Source organism: Daldinia childiae (genome assembly GCF_008694065.1).
Source record: "Daldinia childiae strain JS-1345 chromosome Unknown Scaffold6, whole genome shotgun sequence".
Taxonomy (NCBI): Eukaryota; Fungi; Ascomycota; class Sordariomycetes; order Xylariales; family Hypoxylaceae; genus Daldinia; species Daldinia childiae.
In genome coordinates this window covers 1,106,069-1,120,739 of record NW_022984647.1, presented here as the reverse complement: position 1 = coordinate 1,120,739, position 14,671 = coordinate 1,106,069, and the positions used below count along the sequence as shown (strand labels likewise).

Here is a 14,671-nt window from a genome sequence, read left to right as displayed (position 1 = left end):
AAGTGAAGTGAAGCTCATTAAGATTTACGCGATTTATGCCAGCTGAAGCGGCATTTGGCAGTTGTTGCCAGGTGGCTCTAGCTATAATTTTGGAATTTTCACTGTACTTATTATCGTCGTCGACGCGATACTATTTAAGACTATTTGATATAATGGTGATTCAATTTGACTCATTACTACATACATATGTTACACATCTAATGGAAACTGGGACGTATGATGATATGATTATTATATTCTGCGAGTACCTCGTTATGCTAGGTAGTCCCTAGTTCATACGGAACTCATACTTGTCTGTATTTATGCCATGTATTTATGTTTTCTTCAACCGAGACTCTTAGCCAACCACTCCTGCCACTGCTCCTTAGTCCACGACGAACTAATATCATTTGCGACAATGCCGTCGTAGATAACAGTGGGGCTGACGTGCACTCCTACCAGTCTTCCGTACCGGATCTGCAGTTTCAAATCGTTGGTGACCTTATTTCCGGTATTGCCAATACTACCCTCCGGGACCTTGTCCGGGATGACAAGCAAGTTGTACAGCGCCTGCTCGTCAATGCCGACCGTTGCAGCTAGCTTGGCTAGTCGGCGATAGGTATCGTTGCGGAGCTCATTGACGACGGGCTCATCGAAATACTCTAGTTGCGCCTTAAATAAGGCGTCGCTAAAGTCCCAGTACCGATCGGGTGCGAGTTGTAATACGGCGACGCCTGCCTCATGCACCAACGTCGACGACGGGTGCCAGGGCTGGATCTGCTGCCGGAAGATGATCTGCAGGCTGCTGGCCCACTTGGGGTTTTCCTTGATGAGGGGCACGACCGAATGATAGAATGTCTTGAACTGCTTGGCTGAGAACGGACACACGTAGTCGAGGAACAGCTCGAGGGTGTGGACGGCCGGGGGCACGCCGGTTGTGGTGGAGGAAGGTTGTCCGAAGAGCAATCGTTGACCAGCGAATTTGGGGTTTAATGCCATGGTTGATTTTGTACTTGAGAATTGGCGAAAGCTTGAAGAAGTAAATGTAGCCAGAAGCTGTTTGGAGGGATAGAATTGGGTTTTATTATAAGTAAGAGGGGAGAAACTCCGAGCTAGACGCATCGGAGACTGATAAGTGACGGGGCCGAGTTAAGTAGTTGATGCTTTAGGACGGAGAGATGCCGAATAATAGGAAATGCATTCAGTGACGCCATATGTTGTGATAACTCTAGTATAGCGGGGTAACTGCAGCATAGCTACCCCTATGCAAGACACTTACTAATATTGGTAAAGTAAGGGAGGTGATGTATAAGTTTAGTATTAGAGCTCACCGAGGCATGTGAATGTACAATTTCAAACACTGGCATACGACTGGAGTAAGCTGTAATTTTATCATTTACTCACACCGAACAAAACATAAAAGTTCTTAACCATTTCAATAAAAAGTTGCTATTGGGGCAATCGAAATTTGCTACTTAAACGGTATTCTTCGCTATAATGCCTCTAGCAAATTCTCCAAACGTGATGTGCTGATCCAAGTCAACTTCATCTTCGAGATTTGGCTGTGTGAAGACGGCTAGTGTATTTCGAGCAACACCTTTCGCGTACGCTCCCCTTACTGAGTGCTCCACAGCCTTAAACTTGCCCCGGGTAATTCTTTCAAGTGCCTCGCCGGTCTGAAAGGCGATACAATCCCGAGGGATTTTGACTTGGACCGGCACACCCTTTCTGTCTTTAATCCAGAGTCCAGCTTGTGGATCCGGCGATGCGGGCAATTCCTCCAATGTCGGTAGCAAGTCTGGTACTTTCCCGCTGGAACTGGGGACCTTTGCGTTTGTCTTTAGCTCGTCAACGAACATAGCGGACGTTAGGCCCGTCAAGCAGCCGTGGTCCTTGTGAACTGCACACCAATTATCCTCTTCTTGGCTCTTTACCATGGCCTCTTCAGGCATCGGGTAGTAGTGTAGGAGTCTAGCTTTCGTCGTGGAGGAAGACTTGACTACCTTCTCCAAGTAAGCTGAAGGGTACCCTGGGATTTCTTTTTCGGCAAACCTATCACAAGCCCGCGCAACTAATACAGCTGTGTCGATTATGAGTCTACACATCTGTTCCATCGTAGGCTTGAAACCAGGCAGCATCTCGCTGGGTGGCCATGAGTTTGGCGCCAAATACTCGGGGAACTCTTTTAGAGGAAACTGTTCCGTCGGTTTCGCGGACTCTAAAGACGGGTCTACGTAAAATGCGCAGTTGGCATAAAAGGAGCCCTTGTATTCGTCGGCCCCTCCGTCCTTAAGTTTTTCTCTACCTTTAGACCACCCTACTAAATACTTGGCAGCCTCGTTTGTGAACTTATCTAAAATTCTGTAAGAAACCTTCCGAGCGACTGAGAATACCTACAATCTATTCGTTCCTAACGTACCAAAGTCTGCCTCTGGTAAGTTGCCCATGTACGAGGCATATGACAGCAGCTGGTGTCTTAACCCTGGAAACTCTGCCGGGACATCTTTGACGACAAGAATTCCTAGCGACTCCGGGCCAAAGGCTTCTTGCAGCGTTTCAAAAGAGATGTTTCCTAGATGATGAGCAACGGACACTCTCTCTGGGTAGTTTTATACTGCAACGCTTACCACTCTTGAGATCGGCTAATGATATGACAACCGGTTGTGCTGTCGCCATATTTAGTCGTTAGGGAAGTTTTAAAGAGTATGAAAACCACGGTTAATTTAGGATAACTCTGCAGAAACCGAAGCTGAGCTGGGTAGATTTGTAGACATCCAAGAATATTAAAAGTGTTTCGATATCTTTTTACGGCTTCGCCCTAAGGATACCGTCGGCATTTCACCAATAATACTTGCCTGACCACCGGCGCATTCCGAGCTATCATAGGAGCTTCCCGTTAAATACTTAGCGATAGTTCCTAGAGTATCTGTATTAGGGGATAGTAAACGATTCGACGATTATGCCACAAGAAAATAAACAGAATGTTGGAAATGCTAAAGAGTTGAATTGAGTGTTTAACATTCTGTAATTAATGAAATATAACTCTGGAGAGTTTGGCGGCCGTTTTATTTTAATAAGCCAATGTACTTAGGTACTTTGTACCGAGTGACGCCAGTGCTTTTCTTATCGGAGCTCCCTTTTATCCAAACAATCACATACACCTAAACATCAACAACCTATCTCGTTTTTCCACCTATACATCGCCAATACGCACCAGAAAGTAATTGGAGATCAGGTGATACCAACATGGTCAAACCACTATCTTTTAAGGGCGATAAGAAGCCCAAGAAAAGAAAGCGTACTGAAGCAGACCCGTCAGCTGAAGAAGCAGGTTCTAGCAGTCTTGCAGTCGCCACGACAGCCGAGGGTGCAGAAAACGATGATAGCTGGGTATCAGCTGATGCCGTCGGAGATGTTCAAGGTCCGGTCATGATTGTACTTCCAACAGAACCTCCGACCTGCCTGGCTTGCGATGCCAATGGCAAGATCTTCACCGACCCCATCGTGAACATCATCGACGCGAATCCTACCAGCGCCGAACCCCACGACGTGCGCCAGGTTTGGGTTGCAAATAAGATCTACGGCACCGAGAACTTTAGGTTTAAAGGCCGTTATGGAAAGTATGTGCTTATTCCTGCTGCTTTTGTTTGTTTTTCAATCGCTAATGTAATGTGCTGCTGTCTAGGTACCTCAGCTGCGACAAATATGGCATCCTTAGTGCGATATCCGAAGCTATATCGCCGCTTGAAACGTGGTCCGTGATTCCGACCTCCGAGACGCCGGGTACATTCCAGATCCAGTCGCAAAGTGAAACTTTCTTAACTATCAAGGAGCCTACGAAGGCAAACGGCACACCTGAGGTTCGTGGAGATGCTACAGAAATAAGCTTCGATACTACATTAAGGATTCGCATGCAAGCGCGCTTCAAACCTCGACTTAAGGCAACGAAGGAGGAAAAGGCGAAGGAAAGGATTAGTCGAAAGGAGCTTGAGGATGCTGTGGGTAGGCGACTCAACGAGGATGAAGTTAGAAATCTGAAGAGAGCGAGAAGGGAGGGCGATTACTACGAGCAGCTACTAGATCTAAAGTCCAAGAACAAGCACGACAAATACTCTTGAGAGGGATGGACGAAATTATTGGATTATGCGTTCGGCTTCCATGCTTTGATAAATCCGTCCTCGCCGGCGCTAAAGACCGTCTGCGCCTCGTCGTAGAAGCAGAAACTACGGACAATTTCCGAAGAATGGGCCCCGGGTAGGCTGACACTATTATCTCGATCTAGATTCCACTCTTGGCCTTTTGTCAAGTGGATCAACTGGAATGCTTGTTGGCTGCACATGTCCTAGGGTTAGCGCGGATACAAGAGCCATTTTGGTACAGGCTGAACTTACTCGTGTGCACCAGCGCCAATCACGGCTCCGGCCCCATTCGACTTCGCAGTGACGTTGGCAATATACTGGCAGCCAAGGACCTCTCGCATATCTCCAAAATCAGTTGTTGCTGCTCCATTTTCGTGGGTTTCGGCAACATCATAAAGCGCTAGCTTCTCATCGTGGGACAATGCGTATACTTCAGTATCGTTCAGGAACCCTGCGTGGTGGATGGAGGCATCGTGATTGAAGGTCTGGATTATAACCTCGTCCTCATCAGTGATTCTTGTATCACAGATATTTACAAGACCATCTGTCGATCCTGACAGGAGAATGTTGTGGTCATTAGGATGGAAATTCAACTAAGTTGCGTTAGTGTTGGGTATCGACCATTCGTACCACGTAGAGCAAACCTCTGTCACATCGTCGCTGTGGACTTCCTTATAGTGAAGCTTTGGGGTGGGAGTTGAGCGAACATCCCTAAACATCCAGGTATAAGCATATTACAACAAAGAATTACGACACTCATCCGGCACACTCACCATATTAATATGGATGCTTGGTGATCCTGCAGTTCGGTTCCAGCTGTAACTGAGAAGCCAGCACTTGAGCATGCTAAAGACAATACGGAGACTCGATTATCTATATAAATCCTCAGCATTGCGTCTATAAAATACAAGTACACGGCTACCAATCTACCGCGATGAACGAACCTGTTAGTCTTGCTACCTCAGCCTGTCGCGCATCCTGCCTTAGATCCCACATCGATACGCTGCCATCCTCGCCCGCCGTACACACTATAGCGCTCCCTGCGTCATATGCCTTGGCACAAGTGATGTTGCCGTGTCGCGTTAGAAGATTGAGCTGGGGTCCTGCTTTTAGACTTGTGGGATTAAACAAGGATAGCTTCTGATCCGAGGAGATAGTTGCCGGACCTGCTGTGAGGGGGATGATGTCGAGAACGTAGACTTCCTCACGAAGTGGTATCCTGTATCCGTCTACGCAATTAAGAGGATACATGGCGTTTCTTCTTACCTCTACTAAGAGGTTTTAGTATTTAGTAGACCGCCTAAATTCAGGTTATTTGTTCCTGAAGTACCTAATGATTAATGAGTTGCGGAGGTCAGTTGTATATAATCTAGTGCTAGCAAACTAGATGAAATGCTTTTTGAACCTTGACTTTTGAACCTTGTTTTGCTTTAGCATGCTCATGTCATCTGTGAAATATAGATATTCGCACTAATTCAGCCTTATGAAGATAAGATCCGATACTGAAACTTTTACCTTAGGTAACTAAGTAGCTATAGCTCCACAGGTTGTGGCGCAACATTGACCAATCGGAGGCAAATTCATCTCTTAGCCAAGCTAGACGGAGACCCGTCGCTTCTCAACGTATGCAAGTTGTACCATTGTTTGTACCGATCGATCTGGACAGCTTGTAAGTTCTAAGCCCCGAACGACTTCCTTTCATACGACAACTTATCCACAAACACAACACTTAATGATTACCTCCTTGGAGATCATGATATTAATACAGCATTTAAAACCTTGCTCTTAGCAGAATATCTACCATGAGGCGTTGGTTCGTCTCAGCGCTCCGTAAGTTTTACCTTATAAATCTAATATCTCTGTAAGCTATGTGCGCTAATCCCTGCTTCGAATAGTGCTTTTGCAGGTTATCGCCTTTACATCCGCCGCCGAACAACAAGTATTAGAGGATGATACTACGACCGCAAATCTTCAACAAGCCGCCGATACCGATGTAGTTCAAGGCGAGCAACATGCTTGGACCCCCTACCAAAGCGGTAAGGCGCCGTAACTATATGATTCTGGAACGAGCGGCGGGGATCTAACGTGGAATAGGATGGGAGCTTGTCCATGAGGCGATGACCGAATTTCGAAAGATTAAAACACCTTATTTACACAGAAAAACAAAAAAGCCAACCAGCGTTTTTGGGATAATATTCCATTATTTACCAAAGATCTTACCGAGCCTACGAGTTAGCGCTCCTCCCCAAGAACATGCGCCACCAGTTATCACCGGTCCCCTCCTCGAAGGTGTCAAGCTTCTACAGCAATCGGCCGATCAGAATAACACAGATGCGATTTACCTACTAGCGCAGTTCAACTTCTTCGGAAATTATTCCCACCCGAGAAATTTCAAGACCGCGTTCGATCACTACTACCGACTGGCTTCGTATGGGAACAGTTCCGCGCAGTATATGGTGGGGTTGATATATGCGACAGGACTGGGGGATGCGGTAGATCGGGATCAATCGAAGGCTCTTCTATACCATACATTTGCCGCCGATGCGGGGCATACGAGGTCGGAAATGACCCTCGCGGCCCGTCATGTTAGCGGTGTTGGTGTACCTAAGAGTTGCGAGATGGCTTGCAAGTATTACAAGAGGGTGGCGGACAAGGCCATGGTTTGGTTCCGATCAGGACCACCTGGTGGAATGGCCCTCACACCGGAAGCGCATCGGCTATCTGACGATGTAGGTGGTGTGTATGGCGAGGGGGCCAGCGTTGTAAGTTCCGGCATCAACGCTCTGAAGGCTGACCCCAGTTCTCACGCCTACGCCGCCATCGACGACGTCATTGAATACCTTGATTTAATGTCCCAGAAGGGCGATTTTAAGGCCTCGTTCAATTTAGGGAGACTTTATTATGAAGGGCAGCGGGGTCTCGAAAGAAACGTCGATCTAGCTCGACGATACTTTGCCGCTGTAACAACGATGTATTGGCGCACCAAAGATGGCCGTCCCGTTGACCAACCCAAGCCTCAATTGGAGAAATATGCCAGTAAGTCTGCCGGCTACATCGGTCGGATGTGGTTGCGTGGAGAGGGAGTCAGACAAGATTTTAAGCTGGCCAGGGGATGGTTCGAGCGCGGAATTAAACATGGCGATGCCCAGTCCCAATGGGGCTTGGGTATTATGAATCTTCACGGCCTTGGTATCCCTAAGAATGTTTCTAAGGCCACGGAGCTTTTTAAGGCTTCAGCAGACCAGGACTTTAGCCTTTCTCACGTGGCCCTGGGGGCTCTCCACCTCGACCAGGGCACTCCTGACGACCTGAAAATTGCCAACTCTTACTTCGAAGCGGCTGCTCGGTGGGCCAATATTGAGGCGCAGTACTATCTAGCCGAGATGATGCATCACGGGGTTGGGAGAGACAAAACGTGTGGCATGGCTATGGTATATTATAAGAGCGTCGCCGAGAGGGCAGAGCCTCTAGTATCATCTTGGGCGGAAGCTAACCAGGCTTACGAAGAAGGTGACTACGAGCTTGCCTTCCTCGATTATCTTATTGCTGCGGAGCAAGGATACGAAAAGGCGCAGAACAATGTCGCTTTTATGCTAGACCCGTCCCAGTCACGACTACCCCTACCACCATGGCTACACCGCCAGCCGGCAAAGCCTAACCTGCTTCAGAATTCTGCTCTGGCTCTGATCTACTGGACCAGATCGGCTATACAATCCAACATCGATTCACTTGTTAAAATGGGCGATTATTATCTAGATGGTATCGGTACTGAAACAGCATTTGACAAAGCCGCTCAGTGCTATGGTGGTGCATCGGAGTACTTCCAAAGCGCGCAAGCCCTCTACAACCTTGGCTGGATGCACGAGAACGGAGTTGGTTTAACGCAGGACTTTCACCTTGCTAAGAGATACTACGACCAAGCCCTCGAGGCTAATGAAGAAGCCTACCTGCCGGTGACCTTAAGCCTCCTTAAACTCCGAGCGCGCAGTGCTTGGAATACGTTCACCCATGGCCGGATCAACTCAATACAAGACGAACCTTGTAAGTATTATTCGTTTTCTTACTTCCTCTCTCTCGCCGTCTACATGTAGACTAACACGTATATCCGAACAGCGCCCAGAAAGGACTGGTCTCTCAGCGAGTGGATCGCCAACTTCCTCCAGGAAGATATTTACTACGAGGAGGGGTACGAAGCCTTCGACGAGGGCATGATCACAGGCAGCGATGGGGAACCCCTGAATGACGGCCTCGAGGACGTAGACGCTGTGGTCGAAAGTTTGATCATTCTTGGACTGGTCGGCGCTATAATCATCCTCATGTACTACCGCGCGCGCAGACAGCAGGCGCACGCCGAGGCTGAGGCCGAGGCTGCAAGACAAGGTCAGCAAGGAGGAGGTGGTGTACAACAGCAGCAACAGGCGCAGGGACAGCAAGGAGGTGGTTTGTTTGCGCAGCCGGACGCCCCAGATTTCGGACAGTGGGCTGCGGGGGCTGTAGGTCAATAGGAGAGACGGCTATAGCCTACCTAGGCCCTTAATTATGCGTGTAGTATATAATGAATGAATGAATAGAGTGTTCAATCATAAAGATTTGCTTAGGCCTTATATTTTAGTTCAACGTTAGCGTAGCAGGACGGGGTAGTAAGCTAGTTTAAATTTTACGACCCAGCTCTTGACTCTTACATAGACGTCTACCTTTAAGATGATTTTAGATTTGACATGATCAGGAGACCATCAGATATGCTGGTATGGCAAGTTACACAAGAGGTACAGATCATGTCATTCTTCTTTCCTTTTCCTAAGACCTTCCCCCTGCCAAATCACCGAAACTTCTCTCTTAATCATCCAACCTCATAGGTATGATGGAAGGCACATATGTACACGTACAAGTGAAGAAGGTGCGAGTAATGACTGCTGCATGAAACACATATAATTTAGGTGCGTGACCCAGACTCCAAAACCTTTCCATCTACATCAAGAACCTTCTAGTAAAACCCCTTTCTCATATATTCTACCTTCCTCTTCGACTATCAAGACAATCACTATGTCGAAGCGCAAAATGGACCAGCTAAATAAATTTCCAAACGAAATCTACTGGGCTGATGGACCACAGAAGCGTACGAAACCTGATGCTACTGAAGACGATGTTGAAATGAAAGATGCCACTAGCAACCATGTCGAACTTGAATCTAGAGAAGATAAAGCGACATCTGACGAAATGGATATTTCCCGTACGGATATCGCGGCTGCTTTTCCTCGAGAGATGATCGAAGAACTTGGTATTCCACAGTTATGGGCAAAACGCTGCGATAGCCCCGCCCCGTCACCACTCAGTGACGACCTGTGTGTTGTATATACTGTCACGAATTCCACTATCAACAGATACGAAAATGTTGAAAATCACGAAGAGCTTCATATTGGGGACGTAGAGTTAGAAGTTGAGGGGACGTATAACACTGCAAAATCTGCTAATTCGCGAGTCATGGAAGTATTCTACGATACCTGTATAGCACATGGCTGGAATCTCGATTTTGAGATGAATAGAGTTGAGACAAGCGAGTATCCTAAACCTAGTAAAGTTGAATGGTGGATAGACTCTGATGGGCTCCTGTCGCTGCGGGCTACCCATAAGCATAACCACGAGCTTTGTCTAGTCTGCGCCACTAAAGAGTAGATTAAGATGCAATGGCGTCCCAGGGAGTGGCAGTCTAGCCCTAGCAAAATACACGATATTAGATCCGCTACTACTAACAGGCACTCGACGTCTGGTATTATACAATGGTAGGGGCTGTTTCCTGGGGCTGATCTAGCCAGTCTAAACTCGTACCTATTCTCTCGAAATATCATACACATCCAGTATATAATTTTTAATCCAGATCACTCTGAGAATGGAAATTGAAGTAAGTGACTTGCATGCTCTCTGTAGGCGTAATCTGTGCACCTCGCAACACGTTAAATTTCGGTTTTCACCTAACTGAATCAGGAGATGAATAACTTGGTCTCTACCAATAGATAGATAATCAGATGATACAGGTAATCCTGACACTGATTCTAAATTATCTACCTACCTACGTACCTAATCGTTATTCATAAACCTCACCTGAACTACACTTCACCCCCTTTTCCTGAGAAAGACAAAATAACGGGAAATGACACGTCAATAGCACGTCCCAAAGGATAGACTCTCGGAGTCACTGAAAGGATGGGCATTTTGGAAAATATGGTGGAATAAATCTATATAAAGAGGATATCCCCCGGGCTTCCTAGTTATCTTTATGCCCAAACGACCATAGCCATCATAACCACAATTTCAACACCGTCGAACCCTAAAGCGATACTACTTTCAATCAAGTACTTCACTTTGACCCCGGCCTCCAGGCTGAACATCAGAACCATCTATTAGCTCGCGGCTTTGTCGCATTCCTCCTTCGTTTGGATCTACTCCTTACTGCTTCCGCTGTGCTATATAATAGCACATACACAGCTACAATGTGTATAGAGGAGTGGGCTAGCGTTGTTTGCGTGACCTGCGGACGGTTCACCGGGCCAAAGTTTAAAGCGAAAGTTATTCTCTGCAGCAAGGTGGGCAAGGGAAAGAAAGCCGGTTCGTGTGGTACCTTCACGAAGAAGGACGTTATGCACAGCAAGACTGGTTTGTGCGATGCATGTAAGAGTCAGAGGAAGAAGTGATGAGTATACGATGATGGAGGAGCTGCTAAAAGAACCCAGCGCGAGAGCTTGGGTCGTGGTAAATCTTGGATTTACCATGTAGGCGGTGACTACACGGGAATTTGGGTACGTTTATATGTGTTACGCTTTTTGATTTTGATACGTTAGGAATATATTATTATTACTTGCAACGATGCTATGAGATCTTATCACTGTGCAGTATGTTCTGTTGGTGTTAATTATTTAGATTCGACATGTTTACTAAAAGTTAAATGTACAGATATAGAAGTAGATTTTCTTGATATTGACTTCATGTGAGTAACTTACTTTCTTAGTATAAACATAAGTTACCTATATCTATAGGAACCATCCCAGATATAACTGGCAAGTTGAAATCAAATAATGATATGATATACTGGTAATTGCTGACTATAAGTCCCATAACATGAAGCTGCCTAATAGCTACCTGGGTACGGTAGTAAATTCATACGAAGTGTATAGCCGTAAGAGCTTCTGGTAGCCTATCCCTACCCGAAATAGAGATACTCCGAAACCACCAATAGCTTTCAAAAGTCATAATGCTTGATTCAAGAAGCTACTGTATTTTACACATATTACGAATTAGCAACATCTTTCTGCTTGGTCGTCATCAATTATGTAAGGAATCGCACCTTTAATGTTACCTCATGACGTACAGGTGTTTTAAAGACTGTAACGTGAAGTGTTATCCTGCGTTATTGACGGAATATTGGCCTTTATGAGAGTGCCACGTGGTCGAATCCTGGATTATTGGCTCCAATATATCAGGTAAGTACTGCATAAAGCGCTCTATATTATACATTTGAACCCGGGATTGAATATCTCAACAATGCTACATTAACTCATAAGCTCCTATCATAGGGTTACACCAAGCCTACCTACACCTAAGACAATTTGGTTGTAGTTGTTACTCAACCCCCAACATAAAGAGTGTCGATCCGCTCTCTATTAAACATATAACTACCAACTTTAACTTTTAATTCTTGGTTATAATAATAAGCTGATTGTTTGGAGTTATTGTTGGTTGGTTATTTCTCAAGTCGAAAGATGACGGGAAAGTAAAGGAAGAGTGTGGAGGAACATACAGTTGGCTTCCTGGATCAAGAAAAAGAAAGGGGTAGTTAATGATTAAAATAGTATAGTTTTAATTCTCATGGTTGTAGGTTGCTGCATGAGCACCAACGTTGCCACCAACTGCAGTTAAAGTCATTAAATTGATCGACCAACATTTCTTACATCATTCCTTGAATGCCTCTAAGCTTACTTACGTTGGGTCTTGGTTCAATAGACTTGTTTTAATTGGAGTATATACTGCAGTTGGTTTAAAAAGCAAAGAATATTGTTCAGCTGCAGTACTATAGGTGACCGAAAAAAAAGCCGTCGCGTCAAAGGAGGTTAGGATGAAGTACAGAAACTGGCTCGGCATGACATCAGAGTAAGAGAGCTTACATCAACTATTGTGATCAATCAGATTAATGTCGGCCTTACTCGCTTTGAGATTCGGTCAGCGGAACATGTATTATACACCAAATCGTCTTGAATGCGACTGAACGAGTATTCATATTCACTAAGAATTCGCGTAAAACCACACAGCTTGATACACGCCGCCATGTTAATATCGCGATAGACTGGTACAAGTTAAAAGGGGATAATTCATTTACAGACTAGCTTTATTGTATGCTATCCGTATTCGCTATCCAATAGCGAAGTCGCCAGAGCCAAGTTTGGCCTGCGGCGTAGTATACATATAAGAAAGGCAGCTTGGCTAAATTGAAGCTATTTACAGGGGTTGACCCACGTGGTATCCCTGACCTCCCATTCCCCATCCTATTCCGTATCCCCTTGGCGCTATTCGTCATTATCATGAACCATTAAAACTTCCTCGAGGTTACTCCATCAAAAAATATGTGATCTCGAATCTGAGCGTCTGCATCGTGTTACGTGCATTGCTCTGGAAAGCTCCGCCGGGCTGCGTGGCCTCCATCATCGATGTAACTAACATCTTGACCTGTGTCTAACTATATCACATGTCTGCCCTTTCAATCCACGTCCTTGGTAACAAAGGCTATAGCGTCCTCGACCGAGGCGGTTGCCTCAGCTGTTAAGCCGACCATCCTATGTGATAGGATGAGGTCGTGTGGTGCGTGCTTTATCGTGTGGAATTTCACCTTGTTGCCTTCTATCCCCTCCATTGCCTCTGCGAACTGCTTGTTTTCGTCGTAGAAAACTTCGGCTTCTCCAGACTGGATATATACTGGCACGCTCGTCCTGAATGGGTGCGTCATAGGGGAAAAGTATGGTGCTACTTCGGGTGTCATTCCACCTTCGGGGACGTACTTCTCGTATCCAGTCTGGAGGACGGGGTAGTTGATACAGTCGGTTCGTAGCTTAGGAGACTCTCCGTATTGGCCCTTAGAGTCGTCGGTTACGTGAATCCACGGTGAGTATGCCAGCACACCACCTGGTAGTGGAAGCTTCTGACTTTCTTCTAGGTATCTTAATAATCCCACAGCAACGTTGCCTCCAGCCGAGTCTCCTAGGAAGATGATGTCTTTCGGATCGATGCCGAGGTCTAGTATGTAATTGTAAAAGGTAAGGGCGTCTTGGATTGCGGCTGGAAATCGGCCGGCGGGGGAGGTGGCAAGTCGATATTGAGCTAGGAATACCCTGGCCCCTGGAACACGTCTTACCAGGTCCGATACGATATTGGACCCCTCATAAGGATCAAAAGCAAAAACAAAAGCACCTCCAGGGAAAAGAAGGAGGACTTTCGACTTGTCAATGGTTACCGGACCACCTAGACCCGCATCCCAAAGACCTTTTAGAGGCACCGGCTTGATAGCTGCTGAAGATAAGACGCCGGAGTAAAGCTCGTCCTCACCAGGCTCGACGTAGGCAAATCGTTCTTTAGCCTTCTCTGGAGTTAAGGGTCGGAGGCTTGAAAGACCGATTACAGAGACGAGGTTGAAGAATATGCGTATAATGTAAGTGGCTACACTTGTTCGTATGGTCCATTGTCGTATAGGTCGTAATGAAGGGATAGTATAATATAATATAAGTGAGATTAATACAAATGGAAGTTTTAAGGTAAAGTATATTATATAAAGAGCTTTAAGCGGTTGGGTGGAGCGTGACAATGCCATCGTGGACATACACTATGTAGTACACTATGAAGAGATAGCAGGACGAGTAAGAGTAGAGGTGAAGATGTGAAGATGTCCGATGCACAGAAGAAGGAAAGGTGAGGCAACATTGTCGAATATAAGTAAGTCAATATATGTGCCAAACCGAAGCCACCTACGTACAAGGCAGGCAAGTGATCAATCACCTTTGTTCTACCTCTCACCATGAACAGGAAATCACTCTTGTTTCGGGATTCGGCCTATACACCTAGCATAAGCACGTGTAATACCATGAAGCCATCACTACTACGGAGCATATAACTACTGTGTTGCAATGCAGATGGTTGTTGTGCATGTTTGGACTTTCCCGCATATGTGGGCCACAAGGTAGGATCGTGTTGCGGACGATGCAACCAAGGGTCGTACCGCGCACGCTTGATTTTATTAGAATCCTCTAATTGGTGTTAGCTTGTGGAAAGAGCGGCAGTTATGCCATGTGTATGAAAGTAGGTATGTTGTACGCCTACCAGCCTGCTTCTAACCATGGGCAAAGTACCCAGACAGGTTATTCGGTAATGCTATATAGATTTGATCGACGAAACGGGTTTGTGTTATAGTATTTGCTTTTTTATGATAGTTATAACTACACTAACTATTGAATAGAACGTATACTATTGATGATATTATTACTGATAAACATAATCGATCGTTTTTTTCCCCAGCT

General features: G+C 45.9%; 7 protein-coding genes across 8 annotated transcripts; 3 read left to right on the top strand and 4 right to left on the bottom strand.

The window, feature by feature from the left end:
• Positions 1–324: 324 nt before the first annotated feature.
• On the bottom strand, positions 325–978 carry GL218_06223 (uncharacterized protein; the record flags this gene model as incomplete). The annotated part of the gene is made up of 1 exon (XM_033582927.1): positions 325–978. One exon carries the CDS (start codon positions 976–978, stop codon positions 325–327), a length of 654 nt encoding a protein of 217 aa, XP_033433850.1.
• Positions 979–1,454: 476 nt separating this feature from the next.
• On the bottom strand, positions 1,455–2,655 carry GL218_06222 (uncharacterized protein; the record flags this gene model as incomplete). The annotated part of the gene is made up of 3 exons (XM_033582926.1): positions 1,455–2,332; positions 2,399–2,551; positions 2,607–2,655. The coding sequence occupies 3 exons, from the start codon at positions 2,653–2,655 to the stop codon at positions 1,455–1,457; spliced, it is 1,080 nt and encodes a 359-aa protein (XP_033433849.1).
• A 570-nt stretch (positions 2,656–3,225) lies between these two features.
• Positions 3,226–4,097, top strand: GL218_06221 (Protein frg1; the record flags this gene model as incomplete). The annotated part of the gene is made up of 2 exons (XM_033582925.1): positions 3,226–3,599; positions 3,665–4,097. The coding sequence occupies 2 exons, from the start codon at positions 3,226–3,228 to the stop codon at positions 4,095–4,097; spliced, it is 807 nt and encodes a 268-aa protein (XP_033433853.1).
• A 23-nt stretch (positions 4,098–4,120) lies between these two features.
• GL218_06220 (uncharacterized protein) lies at positions 4,121–5,369 on the bottom strand (the record flags this gene model as incomplete). 2 transcript variants are annotated; one of them, XM_033582923.1, is made up of 5 exons in its annotated part: positions 4,121–4,310; positions 4,371–4,711; positions 4,763–4,829; positions 4,892–4,991; positions 5,063–5,369. In XM_033582923.1, 5 exons carry the CDS (start codon positions 5,367–5,369, stop codon positions 4,121–4,123), a joined length of 1,005 nt encoding a protein of 334 aa, XP_033433851.1. The 2 variants fall into 2 exon arrangements, with proteins under 2 accessions (XP_033433851.1, XP_033433852.1); XM_033582924.1 differs by having other exon boundaries at positions 4,892–4,934.
• A 551-nt stretch (positions 5,370–5,920) lies between these two features.
• On the top strand, positions 5,921–8,623 carry GL218_06219 (Protein sel-1 like protein 1; the record flags this gene model as incomplete). The annotated part of the gene is made up of 4 exons (XM_033582922.1): positions 5,921–5,948; positions 6,014–6,154; positions 6,213–8,159; positions 8,232–8,623. 4 exons carry the CDS (start codon positions 5,921–5,923, stop codon positions 8,621–8,623), a joined length of 2,508 nt encoding a protein of 835 aa, XP_033434096.1.
• A 538-nt stretch (positions 8,624–9,161) lies between these two features.
• On the top strand, positions 9,162–9,791 carry GL218_06218 (uncharacterized protein; the record flags this gene model as incomplete). The annotated part of the gene is made up of 1 exon (XM_033582921.1): positions 9,162–9,791. The coding sequence occupies one exon, from the start codon at positions 9,162–9,164 to the stop codon at positions 9,789–9,791; it is 630 nt and encodes a 209-aa protein (XP_033434097.1).
• A 3,073-nt stretch (positions 9,792–12,864) lies between these two features.
• On the bottom strand, positions 12,865–13,968 carry GL218_06217 (Esterase; the record flags this gene model as incomplete). Its single annotated transcript, XM_033582920.1, has 1 exon — positions 12,865–13,968. One exon carries the CDS (start codon positions 13,966–13,968, stop codon positions 12,865–12,867), a length of 1,104 nt encoding a protein of 367 aa, XP_033434098.1.
• Between the last annotated feature and the right edge of the window lie 703 nt (positions 13,969–14,671).